General features: G+C 40.6%; 1 protein-coding gene across 2 annotated transcripts in view; it reads left to right on the top strand.

Moving 5' to 3' along the window:
• Nucleotides 1-81: 81 nt before the first annotated feature.
• F8 (coagulation factor VIII) overlaps nt 82-21,187 on the top strand; it is a 131,052-nt gene continuing 109,946 nt past the window's right edge. Inside the window, exons 1-3 of one of the 2 annotated variants that reach the window (XM_045051148.1) lie at nt 82-135; nt 584-663; nt 2,743-2,838. In XM_045051148.1, coding sequence (XP_044907083.1) covers nt 2,798-2,838 — 41 coding nt within the window. In that variant the 5' untranslated portion in view covers nt 82-135; nt 584-663; nt 2,743-2,797. Of the gene's footprint in view, nt 136-583; nt 664-2,478; nt 2,839-21,187 lie in introns of those variants that run through there. The other variant, XM_004001054.5, reaches the window with a different exon arrangement.

Genomic DNA, 21,187 nt, shown 5'->3' with positions numbered 1-21,187 from the left:
CGCCAGGCTGCGTCACAAGGCCCCGCGGCCCCGCCCGGCAGGAGCGCCGAGCCGCGCGTGCGCGGAAAGCCTTCCCGGACTGACGTGCCCACCTAGCAGATTCCCGGGACGCGCCCACGACCCGGCCCTTCCCTAGTAAGGACTGTTTTACCCATTACATTATTAAAAATAACACTGGCTCGTGGTGTTAGTTCATGGAAATGTCGAGCAGATATTTATCGGCGCTTGCTCTGTGCCCGACTCCGTTCCAGCGCAGAAAGACATTTAAAAAAAACCCGTTGCGATTTTACTGAGAAGCTCTTGGAAAGAAGAGCTTCCCTGCCTGCAGGGCCCGTGGAGCCCTTGGAGCTTGTGCCAGGGCGCGTCTCCCCGCCCCGCAGCTACTCCTGTCGCTCTCACTCCGTCCTAGTTAGTGGCCGCTTCCGCGTACCGAAGACCGGTGTTAATTCTGAACTCCTCTCTCAGCGCCACAAATCCACTTCAGCGGCAGCCCCCATCAATAGCCCTTCACAGTGAATCCGGCCATTTCTCACACTCCACTGCTACCGTCTTAGCCCAAGTCACAATCATTTCTTGCCCGCAGTTGACAGGTCGACCTGCTCCTACTCTTTATCCCCCTGAAGTCTGTCCTCTCCACCGCGGACGGAAAGATCAGTCTAAAAGGTAATTCTGATCACAGCCTTCCTCCATTCAGAACCCTAGCCCGGCTCCCTATTGCTCTCAGTGCAGAAGCCAAACTCCCTTTGCCGAAATGTAATCTCGGTGACACTTTCCATGACCGTGCCCATTTAAAATTGCAACCTGGTACACCCCTCTTTTCCCTTCCCCTGCTTACTTTCCTTTTGTGTGAGGCACTCATGTATCATACGTATTGCTTCTATCAGTTGTTTATATTTCTCAAAGCTGTGTACCCAGTGCATGGAAGTGTAGCATAGGAGTTTGGAGCATGACTTCCGGAACTGGATTACATGGGTTGGAATGCTACCACTTGCAACCTCTGTGACCTTGGCCAAGTTGCCTAACCTCTCTGTGCTTCAGTTTCATCACCTGTAAAATGAAGACAAGAATAGCAGACCGCATTAAAGTAAAGTAACTTAGATCAGTTCCTGGCATATAGTACATGCCAGCTATTATGTCTGCATCCTGGTGCCTAGTAGAAGGTCTCAGCAAATGGTTACCAAAGGGGCTTCTTCCTACTTCTTTCCAAGCTGGACAGTACCCTACCAGTTGCTCCCAGGTACATTCGTACCTGTGCAGAACTGGGCTCCCAGTGATAACATTTCTTGTAGCAACGCTGGTGAAGCTTCTTCCTGTTATCTTCTATACTTTGAGGCCCTCCCTCATCCCCCCAGATAAACATTAACCTGAGTAGGGCCTCTGCTTAAGCTCAGCACCGCTACCTTTTCATGTAAGGAGATATATCCCATACCTCAATGCAAACCAACTTAAGCATCAGGTAACTACAATGCAGGATTAAAAAAAATACATGAATGCTGGATGGTTATGAGTGCTATCTACAGAACTGAAGCCAGGAGCCTTATCAGTAGTGCCGGTGGAGGTAGACAAGCTACAACATAAATGTGGCGGGCCATGTTTAAGCTCATTGAGAAGGCGAGATGTGAGCCAAGACTTGAAGGAGATATGGAAGTGGAAATGTGTAGAGGTCTGGGGGAAAGGTGTTTTAGGTAGAGAAAATAGCAAGTGCTAAGGTCTAGATGCAAGAGAGTGCTTCATATTTTAAGGAAGAGCAAGAAGGCCAGTAGCCATAGTGATATGAGGCCGCAAGAGGTCTGGAGGAAAGGGCCGTGCAGATCATGGGAGATACTCTAGACCATGGTAAAGACGTAGGATTTTACTCTGAGTGAAGTCAGAGGCCAGTGGAGGGTTCTGAGCAAAGGAGTGACATGATCTGGTTTATAGTTTTATTTTTTTGTGTTTTTTTCTTGATGTTTATTTTTGAGAGAGAGAGAGAGAGAGTGAGAGAAAGAGAATCCCAAGCAGGCTCCACATTGTCAGCACAGAGCCCCACGTGGGGCTTGAACTCATGAACCCTGAGATCATGACCTGAGCCGAAATCAAGGGTCGGAAGCTTAACTGACTGAGCCACCCAGGCACCCCTGCTTTATAGTTTTAAAAAGTCACTTGGTGGTGGCTATTCGAGGGGTAAGGGCAGAAACAGGGAGACTATTAGAATACTGGTTACTCTTGTTTGTGCAAGTGGATTCCAGAATCTCCAACAACATCCAGACCTCTTGCTGCTGCTACTGCTGCTGCTACTACTAAGGAAGAAGGCTGGATTAGGCTAGGAATATGAATACACATTAAAGCTCCTCTTCACCTTGACCTCTCCGTCCCTCTCTTCCTTTCCTTAAAGGTTCTGCTAAAGCAGCATTCTTGTGTCCCTACCACTCTCAGAAGTGAATGGGTTAAGATTTAGCTCAGCCTCCCTTTTCCTATTCTTCCTGTGGCTGCTTCCCACTGCCACAAAGGAAGCAATCTTATCTGTTACTGCTTACTGCTAATGCTGCTGTAATATCCAGCAGGTAAAGTTCCCTAAAATTCACAGCAAAAATTTTGGGACTTTTCTCTAAATCATAGAAAATTTACCCTTTTTCTCCTGGGAGCTGAAGATATTTTAGAGGAAAAGTATTCTTTCGCTTCTTCAGTTGAACATTTTCTAGCAATACGAGCCATGCAAATAGAACTCTCCACCTGCTTCTTTCTGTGCCTTTTGCCATTCAGCTTCAGTGCCACAAGAAAATACTACCTGGGCGCAGTGGAACTGTCCTGGGACTATATGCAAAGTGAACTGCTCAGTGAGCTGCACGTGGACACAAGGTAATGGCATGTTCTACAGGGTCCAGTCAGGACTGTGAGAATGTGATTGGTTGGAGGAAGGTGCAGACATCAGGTTAGGGTAGCTGTGATGCTGGTTATATGTGATATCACAAATGCTAATTGCCAATTGTTGTCACAGATCTGAACTATTTGTTGATATGTTGCTCTGTTTTGTCCATTGCTTCTCTTTGTCACATGCCGCCACTCTGGAAACCAGACCGCAGACTAGAGGGAGAACAAGGAGGCAAGGAGCCTGAGAGAGAACAAAACTTCCCCCAGCCTACCCCCAAGTTTCCATCCAGAGAAGCAGAGCCATGAGATCCCATCAATATTACCCACAACTTTAGTCTGTACTTCTGTGTGGGTGTGGTGTGGTTTTGATATCTTTGCCCGGTTTTGGTTTAAGGATTAGCCATGAGTTCAGAAACTTTTCATCTTTTTGGGTTGCAGTGCATTTGGGGAGACTAGTATTAAATAATTTTTTCGATATTATCTATGATCATTGATTTATTCAGGTTTCTCTGCCTCTTCTTCAGTCGAATTTTGTTGTATATATTTTCCTAGAAAGGAATCTGTCATCCCTAGATTTGATAATGTATTGGTATCAAGTCACATAATAGTCTTGTGATGTTGTTCAACTGTTCTTTGTCTGTAGTTCTATTTCCTTTTTCATTCTTATATTGTGTATTTCCTCTTTCCTTCTCTTAAAAATAATATTTCCGGAAAGTTTCTCAATCGTATTGATCTTGTCAGGAACAATCTTTTGGTTCTATCAATTTCTACTTTTACTTTCATGAATTCATTCCTTCTTCCTAATTTCCTTTGGTTCATTTCGCTGATTTATTGCTTATTGAGTTGAGTGCTGAAATCGTTTATTTTACATTTTTTTTTGTTTTCTTTAAAGGTGTATCATACAGATTTAACCCCAATATATCTATAATGGCAATTTAATATTAACTGTGATGTCATACGTACTTTATAGTCTTTTTTGTCCTTTCTGTTTGGCTCCCGACCCTCCTTCTACATTAGCCCCCTTCTTGCCTGTCCCCAACCAGATAACCCTAGGATGATAGTATAGACTCGTGCACACACATATACACATATATATGCAAATAAAGGTTTTGTTGGTCATTGTTTTACAAAAATGGGATATTACACACACTTCACTCTCTCATTAACACCTAGTATAATTCTAACTTCCAGAAAGGCCAGAACTCTTCCAACATTTCTGCTATCAATGTATGCAAGTGACCACCTCCCAGCTTTCACATCATTAAGCGTTATTTTGTTTTTTAACTTTTTGTCAATTGGGGTATAATGATACTGTGTCATTACTTTAATTGCATTCCTTTTATTTCTTAGGTTGAACATCTTTTCAAGTGCCTGTTGGCTCTTGCATTTATATTTTGAGATTTGGCTATTCTATGTTTTGCCCATTTTTCTTTGGGCTCTTTTATTTTTTTTAATTACAAAAGCTCTTTTATTATCACAAGTATTAACCCTTTATTATATTGCATTAATATACTAGCACATAGAGCAATTTCCCCCAAGACCTATTGTCTACTGAGTTTGTTTATAACTTTTAATAAAATTTTTAAAAATTTATGCTCAAGTGTATATACCTTTTCTTTCATATCTTCAGAGTGGCCAGTGTTGGTTAAAACCGTTTTCTGCTCATCAAGGTTGTATGTGTATTCTCCCAGATCTTCTTGCAAGATTTTTATTGTTTTGCTTTTTACATTTCTGGTGTCAATTCATCTGATATTTATATTTGCATATGGTATAGAAGTGGGTATATTTGCATATGGTATCCCACTTCTGTCTAGTTTTATTTCTATCCAGATCAGTAGCCCTATTGCAGTGGCACCATTTATCAAATAATACATCTTTTACTGCTGATTCGAATAAACACATTCATCATATAAATTTCTCATATATACAGGGCACCTGGGTGGCTCAGTCAGTTGGGTGCCCAACATTGGCTCAAGTCATGATCTCATGGTTTGTGAGTTCTAGCCCCATGTTGGGCTCTGTGGAGACAGCGCAGGGCCTGGAGCCTGCTTTGGATTCTGTGTCTCCCTCTCTCTCTGTCCCTTCCCACTCATGCTCTGTATCTCTCTCCTTCAGATATAAACATTAAAACATTTTTTAAAAATTCTCAAATATACTAGTATCTATTTCTGGATGCATTGAACTAACTTTGATCTTGCTATGCCAATACCATACTGATTTGATTACAGTGGAAGAATAAAATGCCTAATCTTCTAATACCTGGCTAATGGACTCAGTCCTTGCTGCTCTTTTTTTTTTTTTTTACCTTTCTTAGCATTTTATTATGCATTTTATTCCTCTATGTAAAAATGTTAAAAATTTTTCCAATTAAAAAGAAGTCCTGTTGTTAAAAATCCTGTTGTGGGGGCGCCTGGGTGGCGCAGTCGGTTAAGCGTCCGACTTCAGCCAGGTCAAGATCTCGCGGTCCGTGAGTTCAAGCCCCACGTCAGGCTCTGGGCTGATGGCTCAGAGCCTGGAGCCTGTTTCTGATTCTGTGTCTGCCTCTCTCTCTGACCCTCCCCTGTTCATGCTCTGTCTCTCTCTGTCCCAAAAATAAATAAACGTTGAAAAAAAAAAAAGTCCTGTTGTGATTTTAATTGGAATTTTATTAAACTTCTACATTAATTTTATGAATATAATAAACAGAAGCAATTTATCATTACAGTTATCTCTATGCATTTTATATACATTTTGCTATTGTTAATAAAAATTTTTTCTCCTATTTCTGTTTCTTGATGTTTAGTATCAGAATAGGGAAAAGCTATCTGTTTTTTGTTTTTTGTTTTTTGTTTTTTTCCTTTCCCCAAATGTCAGCGTTCTCGGTCAGACTTGAAAACACTTTAAAATAAGTCCTTGGCAACCTCCAAATTATTCCTGGTGACACTGATATCCCTTTGGCCATAATCCTGGGACCAGAAGGGCATATAAAAAGTCACCTTTCTATCTGTTTATATTCACACTGAATCTAGGTACCTTAGAGAATTCTCTTATTAATGCTAGTAATTTTACACTACAATATTGAATCTTATGTGAAATGAGCAAAATGAGACAGATTATAGCTCTATTCCAATGTTTATAACCAATTCTTTTTTTATCTTCTTCTTGAATTTATTAGAAAATACAAGAAAATGTTAAATATTAGTAATGAAAGCACCACTCCATGATTTTACTTGAAATAGTCTTAATGTTTTGCTGTTTGGAATAACATTTGCTGTTTGTTTTGGATAAATGGTCGTTGTTACTTCTATTCCAATTTGCCATAAAACTTTTATTAGAAGTGACTTCAGCATCTAGCATCATCTAAATTTTATTTCTTAATATGTTGATTGATAAATGGATTATGTTCATAGATTTTCTGACACTGAATACCCTTACATTCTTGGACTACAATCTAATGTTCATATAACTTGATTATCGCTGGGTTCTATGAGCTAATATTTCTTTAAATACTGTGTGCCTTTAAAGCACCCTTCTATAGGGCAGTCGACAGAGCAGAGGGCAGCAGAGGTAAACACTGTCTGCCTTTATCCTGTGACTCTGATTATAGCTTTATTGTTTACTATTCTTAGGTTTTGTGATTAAAATTGTATTGGCTTTATCAGATGAACTGGTAAGTGCTCCATCTTTTTCTTTGGTCCAAGTGACATTTGCAATATCTTTAATCATCTCTTGAGGCTCTTCTGTAATAATTAGTCAAATCAAGTTTCAACTTTTTTTGTAGTCAGATTTAATAATTTTATATCTCCCCAGGTAATCACTTCCTTTATTTTTTCAGTTCTGTTGCCACTGTATTGCATAGAGCGTTCTCTCAGGATTCTTTTACACCACCTTATCTATAGTTATGGGCCCTTTATTTTTCTTAAATTCCTATATCTCTGCTGTTTATCTTTTTTCCATAAACAGGTTTGCAAGGGATTTGTCTATTTTGTTGTTGGTGATGGTCTTTTCGAAGATGAGCCTCTAAGTTTCTTTGTTCTTCCCAGTTATTTTTTAGTGTTTGATTGGTTTTTAGATTTTATCTTTATGACCGATCTCTTTGTTTCTTTTGGCTTATTGTGCTGTACTTTTTCTAATATCTTAGGAAAAGTAACATATTTTTTGTCTTTTGTTTTTAATAGTGAAGGCATTTAAAACTATATATTTTTCTCTGAGAACAAGTTTTCCATATCCCACAGGTTATGTTACAAAGTTTTCATTGTTTTAATAGCTTGCAATATCTTCTTTGGTTTCATTTAGGAGCATGATTTTTGTTCTTTTTCTTTTTTTTTAAAGTTTCGATTTAAATTCCAGTTAGTTAACATACAGTGTAATATTGGTTTTATGTGTACCATAGAGTGATTCAACACTTCCTTATAACACCCAGTGCTCATCACAAGTACCCTCCTTAGTACCCATCACCTGTTTCACCCCTCTTCCACCTCTCCTCTGCTAACCATCCATCTGTTCTCTATAGTTAAGAGTTTGTTTCTTGGTTTGTCTTTTTCCATTTGCTAATCTGTTTTGTTTCTTAAATTCCACATATGAGTGAAATCGTATGGTATTTGTCTTTCTCTAATTGACTGATTTGCTTTGCATTATACTCTATCTAGTTCCATCCATGTCATTGCACATGGCAAGATTTCATTCTTTTTACGGCCCAGTAATATTCCACTGTTTATATATGCCACATTTTCTTTATCCCGTCCTCAGTCAATGGACACTTGGGCTCTTTCTATAATTTGGCTATTGTACATAATGCTGCTATAAACATCAAGGTGCATGTATCCCTTTGAATTAGTACGTTTGTATCCTTTAAGTGAATACCTGGTAGGGTGATTCATGGATCATAAGGTAGTTCCATTTTTAACTTTTCGAGGAACCTCTGTACTGCTTTCCACAGTGGAGGCACAAGTTTGCATTCCCACCAACAAAGCAAGAGGGTTCCCCTTTCTCCACATCCTCACCAATACTTGTTGTTTCTTGTGTTGTTGATTTTACCCATTCTGATAGAGGGGATATCCCATTGTAGTTTTGATTTGTATTTCCCTGATGATGAGTGATGTTGAGCATCTTTTCATGTGTCTGTTCACCATCTGGATGTCTTCTTTGGAGAAATGTCTATTCATGTCCTCTGCCCATTTTTTAAATAGATGATTCATTTTTGGGTGTTGAGTTTGATGAATTCTTTATATATTTTGGATACTAACCCTTTATCAGATATGATATGTCATTTGCAAACATCTTCTTCCATTCCATAGATTGCCTTTTAGTTTTATTGATTATTCCCTTCAGTATACAGAAGCGTTTTATTTTCATATAGTCCCAGTAGTTTATTTTTGCTTTTACTTCCCTTGCCTCCAGAGAGGTATCTAGTAAGAAGTTGATATGGCCAATGTCAAAGAGGTTACTACCTGAGTTCTCTAGGATTGTGATGGTTTCCTGTCTCACAATGAGATCTTCTATCCATTTTGAATTTATTTTTGTGTCTGGTGTAAGAAAGCGGTCCAGGTTCATTCTTCTGCATGTCGCTGTCCAGTTTTCCCAGAACCATTTGTTAAAGAGACTGTCTTTTTTCCCATTGGATACTCTTTCCTGCTTTGTCAAAGATTACTTGACTATATAGTTGTGGGTTCATTTCTGGGTTCTCTGTTCTGTTCCATTTATCTATGTGTTTGTTTTTGTGTTGAGTACCATACTGTTTTGATCACTACAGCTTTGTGATATAACTTGAAGTCCAGAATTGTGATGTCTCCAGCTTCGATCTTCTTTTTCAAGGTCGCTTTTTCTATTCGGGGTCTTTTGTGATTCCATGCAAATTTTAGGTTAGTTCTAGCTCTGTGAAAAATGCTATTGGCATTTTTTAATGTTTTTTTTTAGAAGAAAGAGAACAAGTTGGGGAGGAGCAGAGAGAAGGGGGACAGAGAATACAAGCAGGCTCCGAGATGTCAAGCAAAGAGCTTGATGTGGGGCTCAAACTCACAAACCACAAGATCATGACCAGAGCAGAAGTTGGATGCTCAGCCAATTGAGCCACCCAGGTGCCTCTGCTATTGGTATTTTAATAGAGATGGCATTAAATGTGTAGATTGCTTTGGGTAGTACAGACATTTTAACAATATTTGTTCTTCCAGTCCATGATCAAGCAATGTCTTTCCATTTCTTTGTGATGTCTTCAATTTTGTTCATCAGTGTTTTATTGTTTTCAGAGTACAAGCCTTTCAGCTCTTTGGTTAGGTTATTCCCAGTTATCTTCTTATTCTTGGTGCAGTGGTAAAAGGGATTTATTCCTTAATTTCTCTTTCTGCTGCTTTATTATTGGTCTATAGAAATGCACCACATTTCTGTATGTTGATTTTGTACCCTGCGATTTTACTGAACTTGTATATCAGGTCTAGCAGTTATTTGGAGGAGTCTTTCAGGGTTTTCTATATAGACTATCATGTCATTTGCAAATAGTGAAAGGTTGACTTCTTCCTTGCTGATTTGGATGCCTTTTATTTCTTCTTCTTGTCTGATTGCTGAGGCCAAGACTTCTAGTACTATGTTGAATAACAGTGATGAGGGTGGACATCCCTGTCGTGTTCCTGACCACAGAGGAAAGGCTCTCAGGTTTTCCCCATTTAGGATAACATTAGCTGTGGGTTTTTCATATATGGCCTTTAAAATGTTGAGGTATGTTCCCTCTAAACCTCCTTCACTGAAGATTTTCATCATGAATGGATGTTGTACTTTGTCAAGTGCTTTTTCTGTGTCTGTTGAGAAGATCATATACATGGTTCTTATCCTTTCTTTTATTAATGTGATGTATCACATTGATTGATTTGCAAATATTGAACCACCCTTGCCACCCAGGAATAAATCCCACTTGAGTGTTGTAAATGATTCTTTTAATGTATTGTTGGATTTGGTTTGCTAGTATTTTATTGAGATTTTTTGCATCCATGTTCATCAGGGATACTGGGGATACTGGCTTGTCATTCTCTTTTTTAGTGGGGGATTTATCTGGTTTGGGGATCAGGGAAATGCTGGCCTCATAGAATGAATTTAAATGTTTTCTTTCCTTTTCTATTTTTTGGAATAGTTAGAGAATAGGTGTTAACTCTTCTTTAAATATTTGGTAGAATTCACCTGTGAAGCCATCTGGCCCTGGACTTTGGTTTGTTGAGAGATTTTTGATTACTGATTCAATTTCTTTGCTGGTTATTGTCTGTTCAAGTTTTTTATTTCTTCCTGTTTTCATTTTGGTAGTTTATAGGTTTCTAGGAATTTGTCCATTTCTTTCAAGTTGTCCAATTTGTTGACATACTGTTTTCCAAAAGATTCTCTTGTAATTGTATCTCTGTGGTGTTGGTTGTCATTTCTCCTCTCTCATTTGTGCTTTTATTTATTTGGGTCCTTTTTTTCTTCTTGATAAGTCTGGCTAGAGACTTATCAAGTTTATTAATTTTTTGAAATAACCAACTTCATTTAGGAGCATCATTTTTAATTACATTTTTAATCTTCTTGTGAAGTTATTTTTTAGTATTTAGATCAACTTTGAGTATCATAATAGTTTGTTATTGCTGTGTAACAAATTACTCAAAGTTCACAGCTTGCAACAACACCCATTTATTATCTCATAGTTTTAGTTTGTCAGAAGCCAGGTGGACTCTACTAGCCACTCTGCTCAAGGTCACACAAGACCAAAACTTTTTAAATTAATTAATGAATTTTTAATTTACATCCAAGTTAGTTAGCATATAGTGCAACAGTGATCTCGGGAATAGTTTCCTTAATGCCCCTTACCCATTCAGCCCATCCCCCCTCCCATAACCCCTCCAGCAACCCTCTGTTTATTCTCTGTATTTAAGAGTTTCTTATGTTTTGTCCCCCACTGTTTTTATATGATTTTTGCTTCCCTTCCCTTATGTTCATCTGTTTTGTCTCTTAAAATTTTCACATGAGTGAAGTCATATGATATTTGTCTTTCTCTGACTAATTTCACTTAGCATAATACCCTATAGTTCCATCCACTAGTTGCAAATGGCAAGATTTCATTCTTTTTTATTGCCGAGTAATACTCCATTGTGTGTGTGTGTGTGTGTGTGTGTATGTGTATACCACATCTTTTGCAAGACCAAAATTAAGTTGTGGACAAGGCTGCCCTTGTTACTGGAGTAGAATCCACTTCCAGACTCATTTGTAATTTAGTCCCTTCTCTGAAGTTCCAAGTCTCTCTCATGCTTTAAATCTGTTTGACTTCCACCATATCTTTCTGACATTTTCTGCCTTCCTCTTCCACATTTAAGAATTTTCATGATTATATTGGATCCATCCAGATATTTCAAGATAATGTCCCCCTCACAGGATCAGCTGATTAGCAACCTCAATTCCACCTGCAATATTTCTTTTGCCATGTAACATATTCATGGGCATAACACCAAAGAGCAAAGGTTAAGGGAAACAAAATTTTGCCTACCCCAGGTATAATTTACATACAATGAAACATACAGATTTTAAATGTACAGTTTGATAAGTTTTGACAAGTGCATACAAGTTATGTAATTACCACCTTAATCAACAGATAGAACATTTATGTCTATCATTCTGCAACTTTTCAGTGGGTCTCCCCACCCTGATCTGGCCCTTGCCCACAAGCTGCTTTCTGGATTCATTTTTTACTTTTTAATTTTTTTACATCATTAGAATTATATAGTATGCACTCTTCAGTGTCTGGCCTTTTATCTTTACCATCATGATTTGGATGTTCATCCAGATTACTGCGCGAAGTAGTTTTAGTCTTTGTATTGCTGCTTACTGCTCCATTGTTATGGGAATATATCACGATTTGTATATCCATTCACTGCCACATGGACCTTTGGATTATTTCCAATTTGGGGGCTAATAAACCAGCTATGAGCATTCCTGTACAAGCTTTTGTGTGGACATGTGTTCTCATTTATCTTGGTTAAATATCCAGGAATGAAATTGCTGGATCATATGGTAAATGCATGTTTAAGTGTAAGACACTGCCAACAGATTTTCTAGAAAGGTTGTACCATTTTCTGCTCCCACCCAACAACACATGAGAGTGCCAGTTGCAACACATCCTGGATAACACTTGATGTTGCATTTCTCTGACAACTAAAGATTCTGAGCATCTTCGCATGTGTGATTGGCTGTTCCTATATTTTCTTTGATGAAATGTCTGTTCAGATCTTTGGCCTATTTCATTTTATTTTTTATTTTAGAGAAAGAAAGAGAGAGAGCATGTGAGCTGGGGAGAAGGGCAGAGAGAGAGTGAGAGAGAGAGAGAGAGAGATTGAGAGAATCCCAGGCAGGCTGCATGCTTAGCACACAGCCTAATGCAGGGCTTGATGTCACGACCATGAGTTCGTGACCTTAGCTGAAATCAGGAGTTGGACGCTTAACCGACTGAGTCATCCTGGTGCCGCTGGCATATTTTAAAATTGCATTGTATGTCTTGTTATTTTGTAGTTTTAAGGATTTTGTATATATTCTGGATACATTTTCAGATGTACCTGTTTTGAATATTTTCTCCCAGCACAAAGTTTTTCATTTTGATGAAGTCCAATTCGTCTATTTTTTTTCCCTTTGGTTGTTTGTGCTTTTGATGTCATATCTAAGAAACTATTGCCAAATGTGAGGTCATACAGAATTATACCCATATTTGCTCCCAAGAGTTTTATAATATTAGCTCTTACATTTAGGCCTTTAATACACTGAGTTAATTTTTGTGTGTGATGTGAGGAATGGATTCAAGTACTTTCTATAGTTTATATGGCTTGCAGTTGTGAAGTGTTAATGACCCTAAAGTAGAGGCCTGATATGTAACTGAACAATTAGCCACTTATCCATTAATGTTGGCATTGTTAAAAATTATTAAGAAATTTGTACTTTGAGGGAGTGCAAGTGCAGGGAGGGGCAGAGAGAGAGAGAATCCCAAGCAGGCTGACTGTTGTCAGCACAGACCCAACACGGGACTTGAACCCCCAAACCATGAGATCATGATCTAAGCTGAAATCTAGAGCCAGATGTTTAACTGACTGAGCCACCCAGGTGCCCCAATACATTGTACTTTGTATTGTATCTTCCATCTAGCATGCAGTCTGAGGCATAGTGAATAATAGTATAAAGTTTAATTGAATGGAGAAAATGGTGTACTTGTTATCTAGCCTTCTTTTGTTGTGTAGGCAGTCACATGTATTTTTACCAGGAAAAAGTGAATAGAATTTTTATTTTGATGATACTATTTTATAGTCTAGATTATTTTGATACCGATTAACAGGATAAACTGACTCTGGACACATCCTGACAAGCTCTGCCAAATTTTGAAATAAACATCTGGGGAAATTCAGTTTTATATTATCTGTTCCTGCAGCTGCTCAACTTCTAAGCAAAGGTCAGGGAATATAATAGGTTTTCCGATTAGTTTTAGATAAAATGTGAAAAAACAGTTCATGTGAAGGACATTGTTGCCAAATATATTTGGCAAGATTTATATATGAAATCCCAAGGGAAATGCACAAACAAAATCCCACAGAAGTTAGGAAGGAGTAAAACCCTTGAACCCTGGAACATTTTGTCACTTATTGTGCAGATTACCCCGAAATTGAGACAGGCACATACATCACGTGTTTCTGCTTCAGTGGAAACTATTCACTCTGATAGAAAAGGTCTTAGCCTGGAGAGCTATACATGGTCCCGTATACGCTCATCTCAGAACTGAATCACATACATGAATGGTGCGAGTGCTCTTAGGAATGTCTGGTGTGTCCCTTTGAATAGTGTCCCTACTGTGGACCATGTTCCTTTGGAATAGGGTGTAGGCCTTCTGTTTCTTTGTCCCACAAACTTATCTCTTTAGCCTCTGATTTTTGCCTCTTTCCTTAGAGGGAGAAAAAAGTGTTTTCTGTGTGCTCTTGATCCTGTTCCCTCTTTGTTCTTCCAAGTTGTTCATCTAGTAAACATTTTCTGTGTGTTAAATTTTCATTTTAGTCAGAAATATTAAAGTGGAAGCACTATGCTAGGGATGTAAAAATACCTATCTCTTGAAATGGAGAAACTGGGTGGAATAGACCCTACAGAACCAAGGAGACAATTTGGAAAAAGCGAAAAGGGAACAAATTAGGGACGAGTTGATTGATGACTGTGGAAGGACGTAAGTGTCAAAGTGGCCAGGAGATGGCACAAATGGACTGAAGAGAGGAGTGCACTTGATGACATGGGTACCAGATAATGTTATTACACGACTAAAAACCATGTAGGTCTATACCGAAGCTAGTGCCATGAAAATTTTTAGAGATGGATGAAATTAGAGCACATTTAAATATGAGTTAATACCATGGGGTTGGGTTCCCTGGAAGCTGACTGTGCCACAGAGATTAACGTGCAGGAAGTTTATTTAGAGTGCGCCTACACAGGACCAGTCCTGGGGAAGGGAAGGGAAGGACAGGGAAGAAGCAGGGGTGGGCACGGGGAGAAGCTGGACAGCAGTGCAGGCCGACCCTACCGGGAGCTCTGGAGCCGGAGCCACCATTCTGAGTTGCCCCATTTGGGCCAACGGGGCCAGACTTTTCTGCCTCCTCCTGATCCATCATGAAGCACCGGCTATCCTGGGAGTAGCCGGGAGGCTCCCAGGAAGGGGGCGTGGCCTGTTCCTCGAAGGGCCTGCAGGCTGCTTTGGGAAGGGGGCGTGGCCTGCCCTGGGAAGGGCCTGCGGGCTGCTTTGGGAAAGGGGATTTCTGGTTCAGCATGTGCTGGGCGTAACCACAGGCCTGGTGGTGGCTCCTGGAACCTGGAACCAGTTCCTGTCTGTCTTCGTCACCGCCCCCACCCGCTCATCTGCTCATCCGCACTGGTATTGTGTGGCAGCTTCTCCAGGTCCCAGGGGCCTGCACCTTGCCTCTCAGGCAGGGTGGCCGCCCTTGGGAAGGGGCACATTTCTGCCTGGCGTGTGACAGTACCCTACCCCTGCTTCCCGCCTTGTAATCATGCCCCCCAGGACTCCTCTTCTGGCCTGTTGCCCCTTTGGTATGAGTAGCCCCAGGTGGCCCCCCAATTTTTCACTCATTGAGACTTTGGCGTTTCTGCTGTGGGGACCTTCTACACTGCTGAGCTCAGAGCTGTAGAGAGGGGTGGCACAGATTCCCCAGGAGGGTCACAGTGGGGTGATAGTAAGCTGAGCTGCTTTTGCTGCCCTTCTTTGGTTCCTAGCCCAGGGGTACAGAACCATCAGCGCATGTACAGCATGTACAGCACCTTGGAAGTTGGCCCTCCATCTTCACAGGGCCCCAAGTTGGAGTTTTAGCTGTGATTTAAGAAATTACTTCACTGCTCTCTCTGTCTGGCAGCTCCTGGATGTGGCAACATGTGATAAACCCAATGGATGTCATGGTCAGGGGCCCACTCCAGCACCTACTTTGTCGTACAGTGGGTCACCTGGTCAGACATGATGTTATAAGGGATCCCACATCAGTGAATCGAACCCTCTGTAACAGCTCAGATGATAGCAGGGCTGGCTGAGGACTTGCAGGCAGGAAAGACTAAACACTTACATGTCTCTATCACAATGAAGTGCTGTCCCTTCTAGGATGGAAGGGGTCCAGTGCAGTCAACTTGCCACTGACGAGCTGGCTGGTCTCCATGATGGACAGTGCAGTATTGGGCACCCAGCATTGGTTTCTGCTGCTGGCAAGTTGGACTTTCAGGGGTAGCACTAGGTAGATTGGCCTTAGTGGGAACCTATGGTTTTGGATCCATGCATAAATTCTCTCCCCTACCCCCATCGCCACTTACCTCACATTTTGCCAGCACTGTGGTGGCCCATACAGAGGCTGGCTGATGTTAATTGCCAGTCATTTTGTCTACATTATTGTTTTGTGTTTCTTCCAGGATAGAAGCTCTATGGTGGCATTAATGTATGACACGAAGATCTTTCTGTTTTGTGCCCACTCATTGATATGTCTTTACCCCAGATATCCTCCTCCCTGATATTCCAGTCCTGTTACTTCTAGGCGCCTGGCTAGACAGCCAAACCATTTGCTGCTGTCCATTAGTCTGTATATGTTTGCACCTCAGGCCAATTCTCTTTCTACACAAAATGTTACCTTTTGATAACATTGGCTAGTATGTGCATATCAAGCTGAGCCATCTGTAAATAAAGCTGAGGGTTCTTCCTCTGCTAGCAACTGGTCATCAGGAATCCCTCACATGGCGATGGGTGTGACTTGAAGTAGAGGTATCAGTAGAACAGGAGTGAATGACATAGGTCTCTGACAAGCTGCTCATGCAGCCTGCTTGTGCCCACTGGTCCATGCAGATCTTCATTCCTTCCTCCTTAAATCAGCTCCTTTTTCTGGGAGAGCTTCCTTATCAGTACCCTGGCCCCTGGCCCTCAGCCAGTACAGAAAGTCATTTGTCATGGCCCTGAGTTGGCAGAGCTGCTCCCATGACGTCGTGCTGTCTTGGGTGTCCTGGAAACCCTGGAGTGCAGTGAAATGCAGCACTCCTTGGGAAGGGAGGGAGGGGAGGGAGGCTAGGGAGGTGAGCATTAAGTCAGTCTCACCTCGGCCCCACCGCAGTTGGTCTCCTTGAGACAGGTCTACTCCAAACAACGCACGGTTTCAAGGGGCGTTTTTAGCCAGTGTGCCCCTGGATCCTCGGAGGTCCTCAGGTCTTCCTTTGTGACTGTAGGTTGGCCAGCTTCTCCTCGTGCCTCCATCAGTCTTTACTTCATGTGAACGGATGCCAACCTATTAGGTGCGGGCTCACTGAAACCCTTGTGTCTTCTGAAAAGGAGATCTCGCTCGTTTGCTCAGCGAATCCTTTCTGTCTTGATTTTGACATCGTCTGGGGCTCACAGAGCCTCCTCCTGTGAGCGGCCGGCTGCTGTGTCTGTGTGTGGCCCTCATCTTTCACCCATTCTGCGCCGTTGCTGCTCGGGGTGACTCCCGGAAACTCACGTGCGAGGTCTGCGCTGTCTGCGTTTTTAGTTCACACCAGCCTCGTTCAAACATACATCTCTGGGCCACATCCCTCATCAGCGCTCCAGGGACACAAACTCGAACACCGACCGGCTGGTTCCACTCTCACGTGTACCTGGATGCTCTCTCCTCCTGCCTTCGCCACAGTGTTTCTGTGCCGTTGGGGGGTGGGGGGTAACTGCGTGCCTCACAAAAGACGTCTTACAGATTCATACCTGCCCTTTCACTGCAAAGCACCTTGGTGCCTGTTAAGTTTTCAGTAGTTCTGAGCAATGTTCTGCTACTTATATCTGTCACCTTGGGCAGCGGCATTTCCACAGATTTACAGCTCACAGTGAATTGTCTGAAAACAACTCAGATGAAAACGAGTCTTTCCAACAAACGTTGTTCAAATAATGATAACATCTGTGCTTCCTTGGGTGATTTTATAGCTTTATAAGCACACAAATGAAAAAAAAGTGTCTGCTTTTTTCTGTGTGTGTGTCTGTGTGTGCGTGTGTGTGCACGCACACAGGAAGTTTATTAGGGGGAGCTTATTGGTGCTTATTGAGGCTCACTAATTATCTGAAGAGTTTCTTTGAGGAATTGTGACATATCAGGGGCTTAGTGTTGGTCTCTGTTGCTGGAAAGTTGGACATTTGAGCTTTGGTGAGTCTGTGATGTCACACCCATACGTAGCTTCCCCTGTGGCTCCTCCATTCATATGTCCATTTTGGCAGGATTGGAGTTGCAATGACAGAGGCTGGCTAATACCAACTGGCTAAGTTAGTCTACTTGGTAGTTTGGTGCCTCTTCTGTGGTGGATACTCTCTTCACTTTTTCATTCTTCAGTGCTCTTCCTTTCTTTATGTAGATCTGAATTTCTGACCTACATTAATTTCCTTCTCTCTGAATAGTTGGTTGTAATATTTCTTGTAAGACAGCTCTACTGGCCACAAATTCCATCAATTTTTGTTTGTCTGAGAGTTGTTATTTCTCCTTCACTGTTAAAGGATAATTTTGCAAGGTACAGAATTCTAGGTTGGTTGATTTTTTTTTCTCTTAACACTTTAGATATGCAATACTCCACTCTCTTCTAGCTTGCCTGGTTTCTGAGGAGAATTTGGATGTAATTCTTTTCTTTGTTCCTCTTTAGGTAAGATGTTTTCCCTGTGGTTCCTTTCAAGATGTTTTATTTATCCTTAATTTCCTAAAGTTTGAAAAGATATGCCTAGAGATAGTTTTTTCAGGGCATTTGTCCTGCTTGGTGTTCTCTGAGCTTCCTATATGTATGTTTTGGTACATGACATTAATTTGGGGGAAATTCTCCTTATTGCTTCAAATATTATTTCTGTTCCTTTCTCTCTTTTTATTCTGCTATTCCCATTGTGTGTATGTTATAACTTTGGTAGTTGTCCCACAGTCCTTGGATATCCTATTCTGATTTTTGTCAGTTTCTTTTTTCTCTTTGCTTCTAAGTTTTGGAAGCTTCTACTGTCATATTTTCAAGCTCAGAGATTCTTTCCTCAGCCATATCCAGGCTACTTGTGCATGTATCAAAGGCATTCTCCATTTGCATTGCAGTGTTTTTGATCTCTAGCATTTCCTTTTGGTTCTTTCTTAGAATTTCCTTTTTTATGCTTATCTTATCCATCTGTTCTTGCATGTTGTTTACTTTGTCCATTAAAGTCTTCAGCATGTTAATCCCAGTTTTTAAAAAGTCCCTGGTCTAACACTTCCAGCATTCCTGCCATACTGACTCTAGTTGTAGTTCTGCTTCTTGTTCAGTCTCTTCAACCTGTGTTGGGGTTTTTTTGCCCTTTAGTGTGGCTTACAATATTTTGTTCAAAAGTGGACATGCTGTCCTGGGTAAAAGGAACTATGAAAAATGAGATCTTTAGTAATATAGTGGTGAGGTGTGGGGGGGAGAGGATGCATTCTATAGTCATATGATTAGGTTTCAGTCTTTTGGTGAGCCTGTGTCCCTGGACTGTGAACTTCACCGTTGCCTCTAAGTTTTCTTCTTTAGGTGGAACAGGATGGTTAGAGGAGGCGAGAGTATCTCTTCCATGTAGAAGGCTAAAGCAGACTGATGTTGTGTTTTCCCTTCCCCCTGGGTGGATTAGGCTGTGATTAAAATTGCAATGTGTTAGGCTCTGGCAAAATAATTTCCCCCTCCCCTGCTAAAAGCATGAGGAGAGTTTTTTTTTTTCTGATATTCACTATGAGGACCTAGTAGAACTCCTAGAGGTAAAAAGCACAAAAATGTGGGGCCTCAGGCCACCCTGAGATTTTTAACTCTCATACACCCTGCACTGAGTCTCCAGTAGTTCGTAATTTACCTTCAGGTTTTCCTACCTCAGCACTGGTTCCCACAGACATTTATGCCTCAGGGTTCTGCTCTGGTAAGTTGCGACTCTGTGTTTGCCAGCCAGTATCTCTAATTTTGGAGGCAGCAATTTGCCCTGTGACTTCACTTCTCTGATGGACCTAAGAAGAGTTGTTGATTTTTCAATTTGTTCACCTTTTTACTTATTGATAGCATGGAATGGTGACTTATAAACTCCTTACATGCTAGACTGGAAAACAGAAGTCTGATTTTTAAGTTATGTTGCCTTTTAAAAAATTTTAAATTCCTAACACCAATCCTCAAACCTTTCCAAAAATTGGAGAGATCACTCCCTAACTCATTCTTTTTTTTTTTTTTTTTTTTTAACGTTTATTTATTTTTGAGACAGCGAGAGACAAAGCATGAACGGGGGAGGGTCAGAGAGAGGGAGACACAGAATCCGAAACACGCTCCAGGCTCTGAGCCGTCAGCACAGAGCTCCACGCAGGGCTCAAACTCACGGACCATGGGATCGTGACCTGAGCCGAAGTCGCCCGCTTAACCAACTGAGCCACCCAGGCGCCCCTCCCTAATTCATTCTAAGGTCAGAATTACCCTGATACCAAAGCCAGACAAAGACACTACAAGAAAACTGCCGACTGATACCTTTATGAACATTGATACAAAAATATTCAACAAAATACTAGCAAACCAAATTCAGCAACACGTGAAAAGATTTATACACAGTGACCCAGTGGGATTTATTCTGGGAATCCAAGGATAGTTCAACATATAAAAATCAATCAATATAAGACACAGCATTAAGAGAATAAAGGGGATAATACACTATCATCTCAACTGATGCATCTAAAGCATTTAACAAAATTCCACACCATTTCATAATAAAAAACATCCAACACCTATTAATAGAATGAAACGAAGTCAACATAAAAAGCCATATGTGACAAACCCACAGTGAATATCACACTCAGTGGTAAAAGACTGAAAGGTTTTCCTCTTAGATCAGGAATAAGGCAAGGACTTTTCCTAATTCTATTCAGTATAGTACTAGAAATCCTAGCCAGAGAAATTAGATGAGAAACCAATACAAAAATCATCCAAATCAGAAAGGAAGAAACAAAATGATCCCTGTTTACAGATGACATGATTTTATATGTAGAAAATGTTAAAGATTCCACACACAAAGAAACCTATTAGAACTAATAAATTCAACAAAGTAGCAGGATACAAAGTCAATACAGAAAACAATTCCATTGACAGTAGCATCAGAAAGAATAAAATTCTTCGGAATTAACAAGGAGAAAGACTTCTGCAATGAAAACTACAAAACATTTCTGAAAGAATTTAAAGACCTAAATGGAAACACATCCCACATTCATGAAATGAAAGATTTGGTATTGTTAAGATGTCAATACTACCCAAAGCAATCTACAGATTTCATGCCATCCCTATCAAAATCCCAATGTTTTCTTTTTTTCTTTTCTTTCTTCTTCTTCTTCTTCTTCTTCTTCTTCTTCTTCTTCTTCTTCTTCTTTTTTGCAGAAACAGAAAAACCCATCCTAAAGTTCATATGGAATCTCAAGGGACCCCAAATAGCCAAAACAACCCTAAAAAAGTTGGAAGACTCATACTTCCTAATTTCAACAGTTACTACAAAGCTACAGTCTTCAAAATAGTGTACCACTGGCATAAACACACAGATACAGACCAATAGAATAGGAAGTCCAGAAATAAACCCTTGCATATGTGGTCCAATGCCTTTCCACAAGAGTTTTAAGATCATTCAGTGGGGAAAAGATAGTCTTTTCAAGAATGGCGCTGGGAAAACTGGATATCCACATGCAAAATGCTCATGACATTGGATTTGGCAATGATTGCTTGGACAGGACACCAAAGTCACAGACAAAAAAAAGAAAAACAAATTGGACTTAATGAAAATCTAAAATTTTGTGTATCAAAGACACTTGTATCGAAAGAGTTAAAAAAGAATTCACAGGATGAGAGA

The sequence above is a fragment of the Felis catus genome, chromosome X, assembly GCF_018350175.1.
Source record: "Felis catus isolate Fca126 chromosome X, F.catus_Fca126_mat1.0, whole genome shotgun sequence".
Taxonomy (NCBI): domain Eukaryota; kingdom Metazoa; phylum Chordata; class Mammalia; order Carnivora; family Felidae; genus Felis; species Felis catus.
The sequence above is the reverse complement of the archived record's forward strand: the minus strand, read 5'-3'. Positions and strand labels throughout refer to the sequence as shown.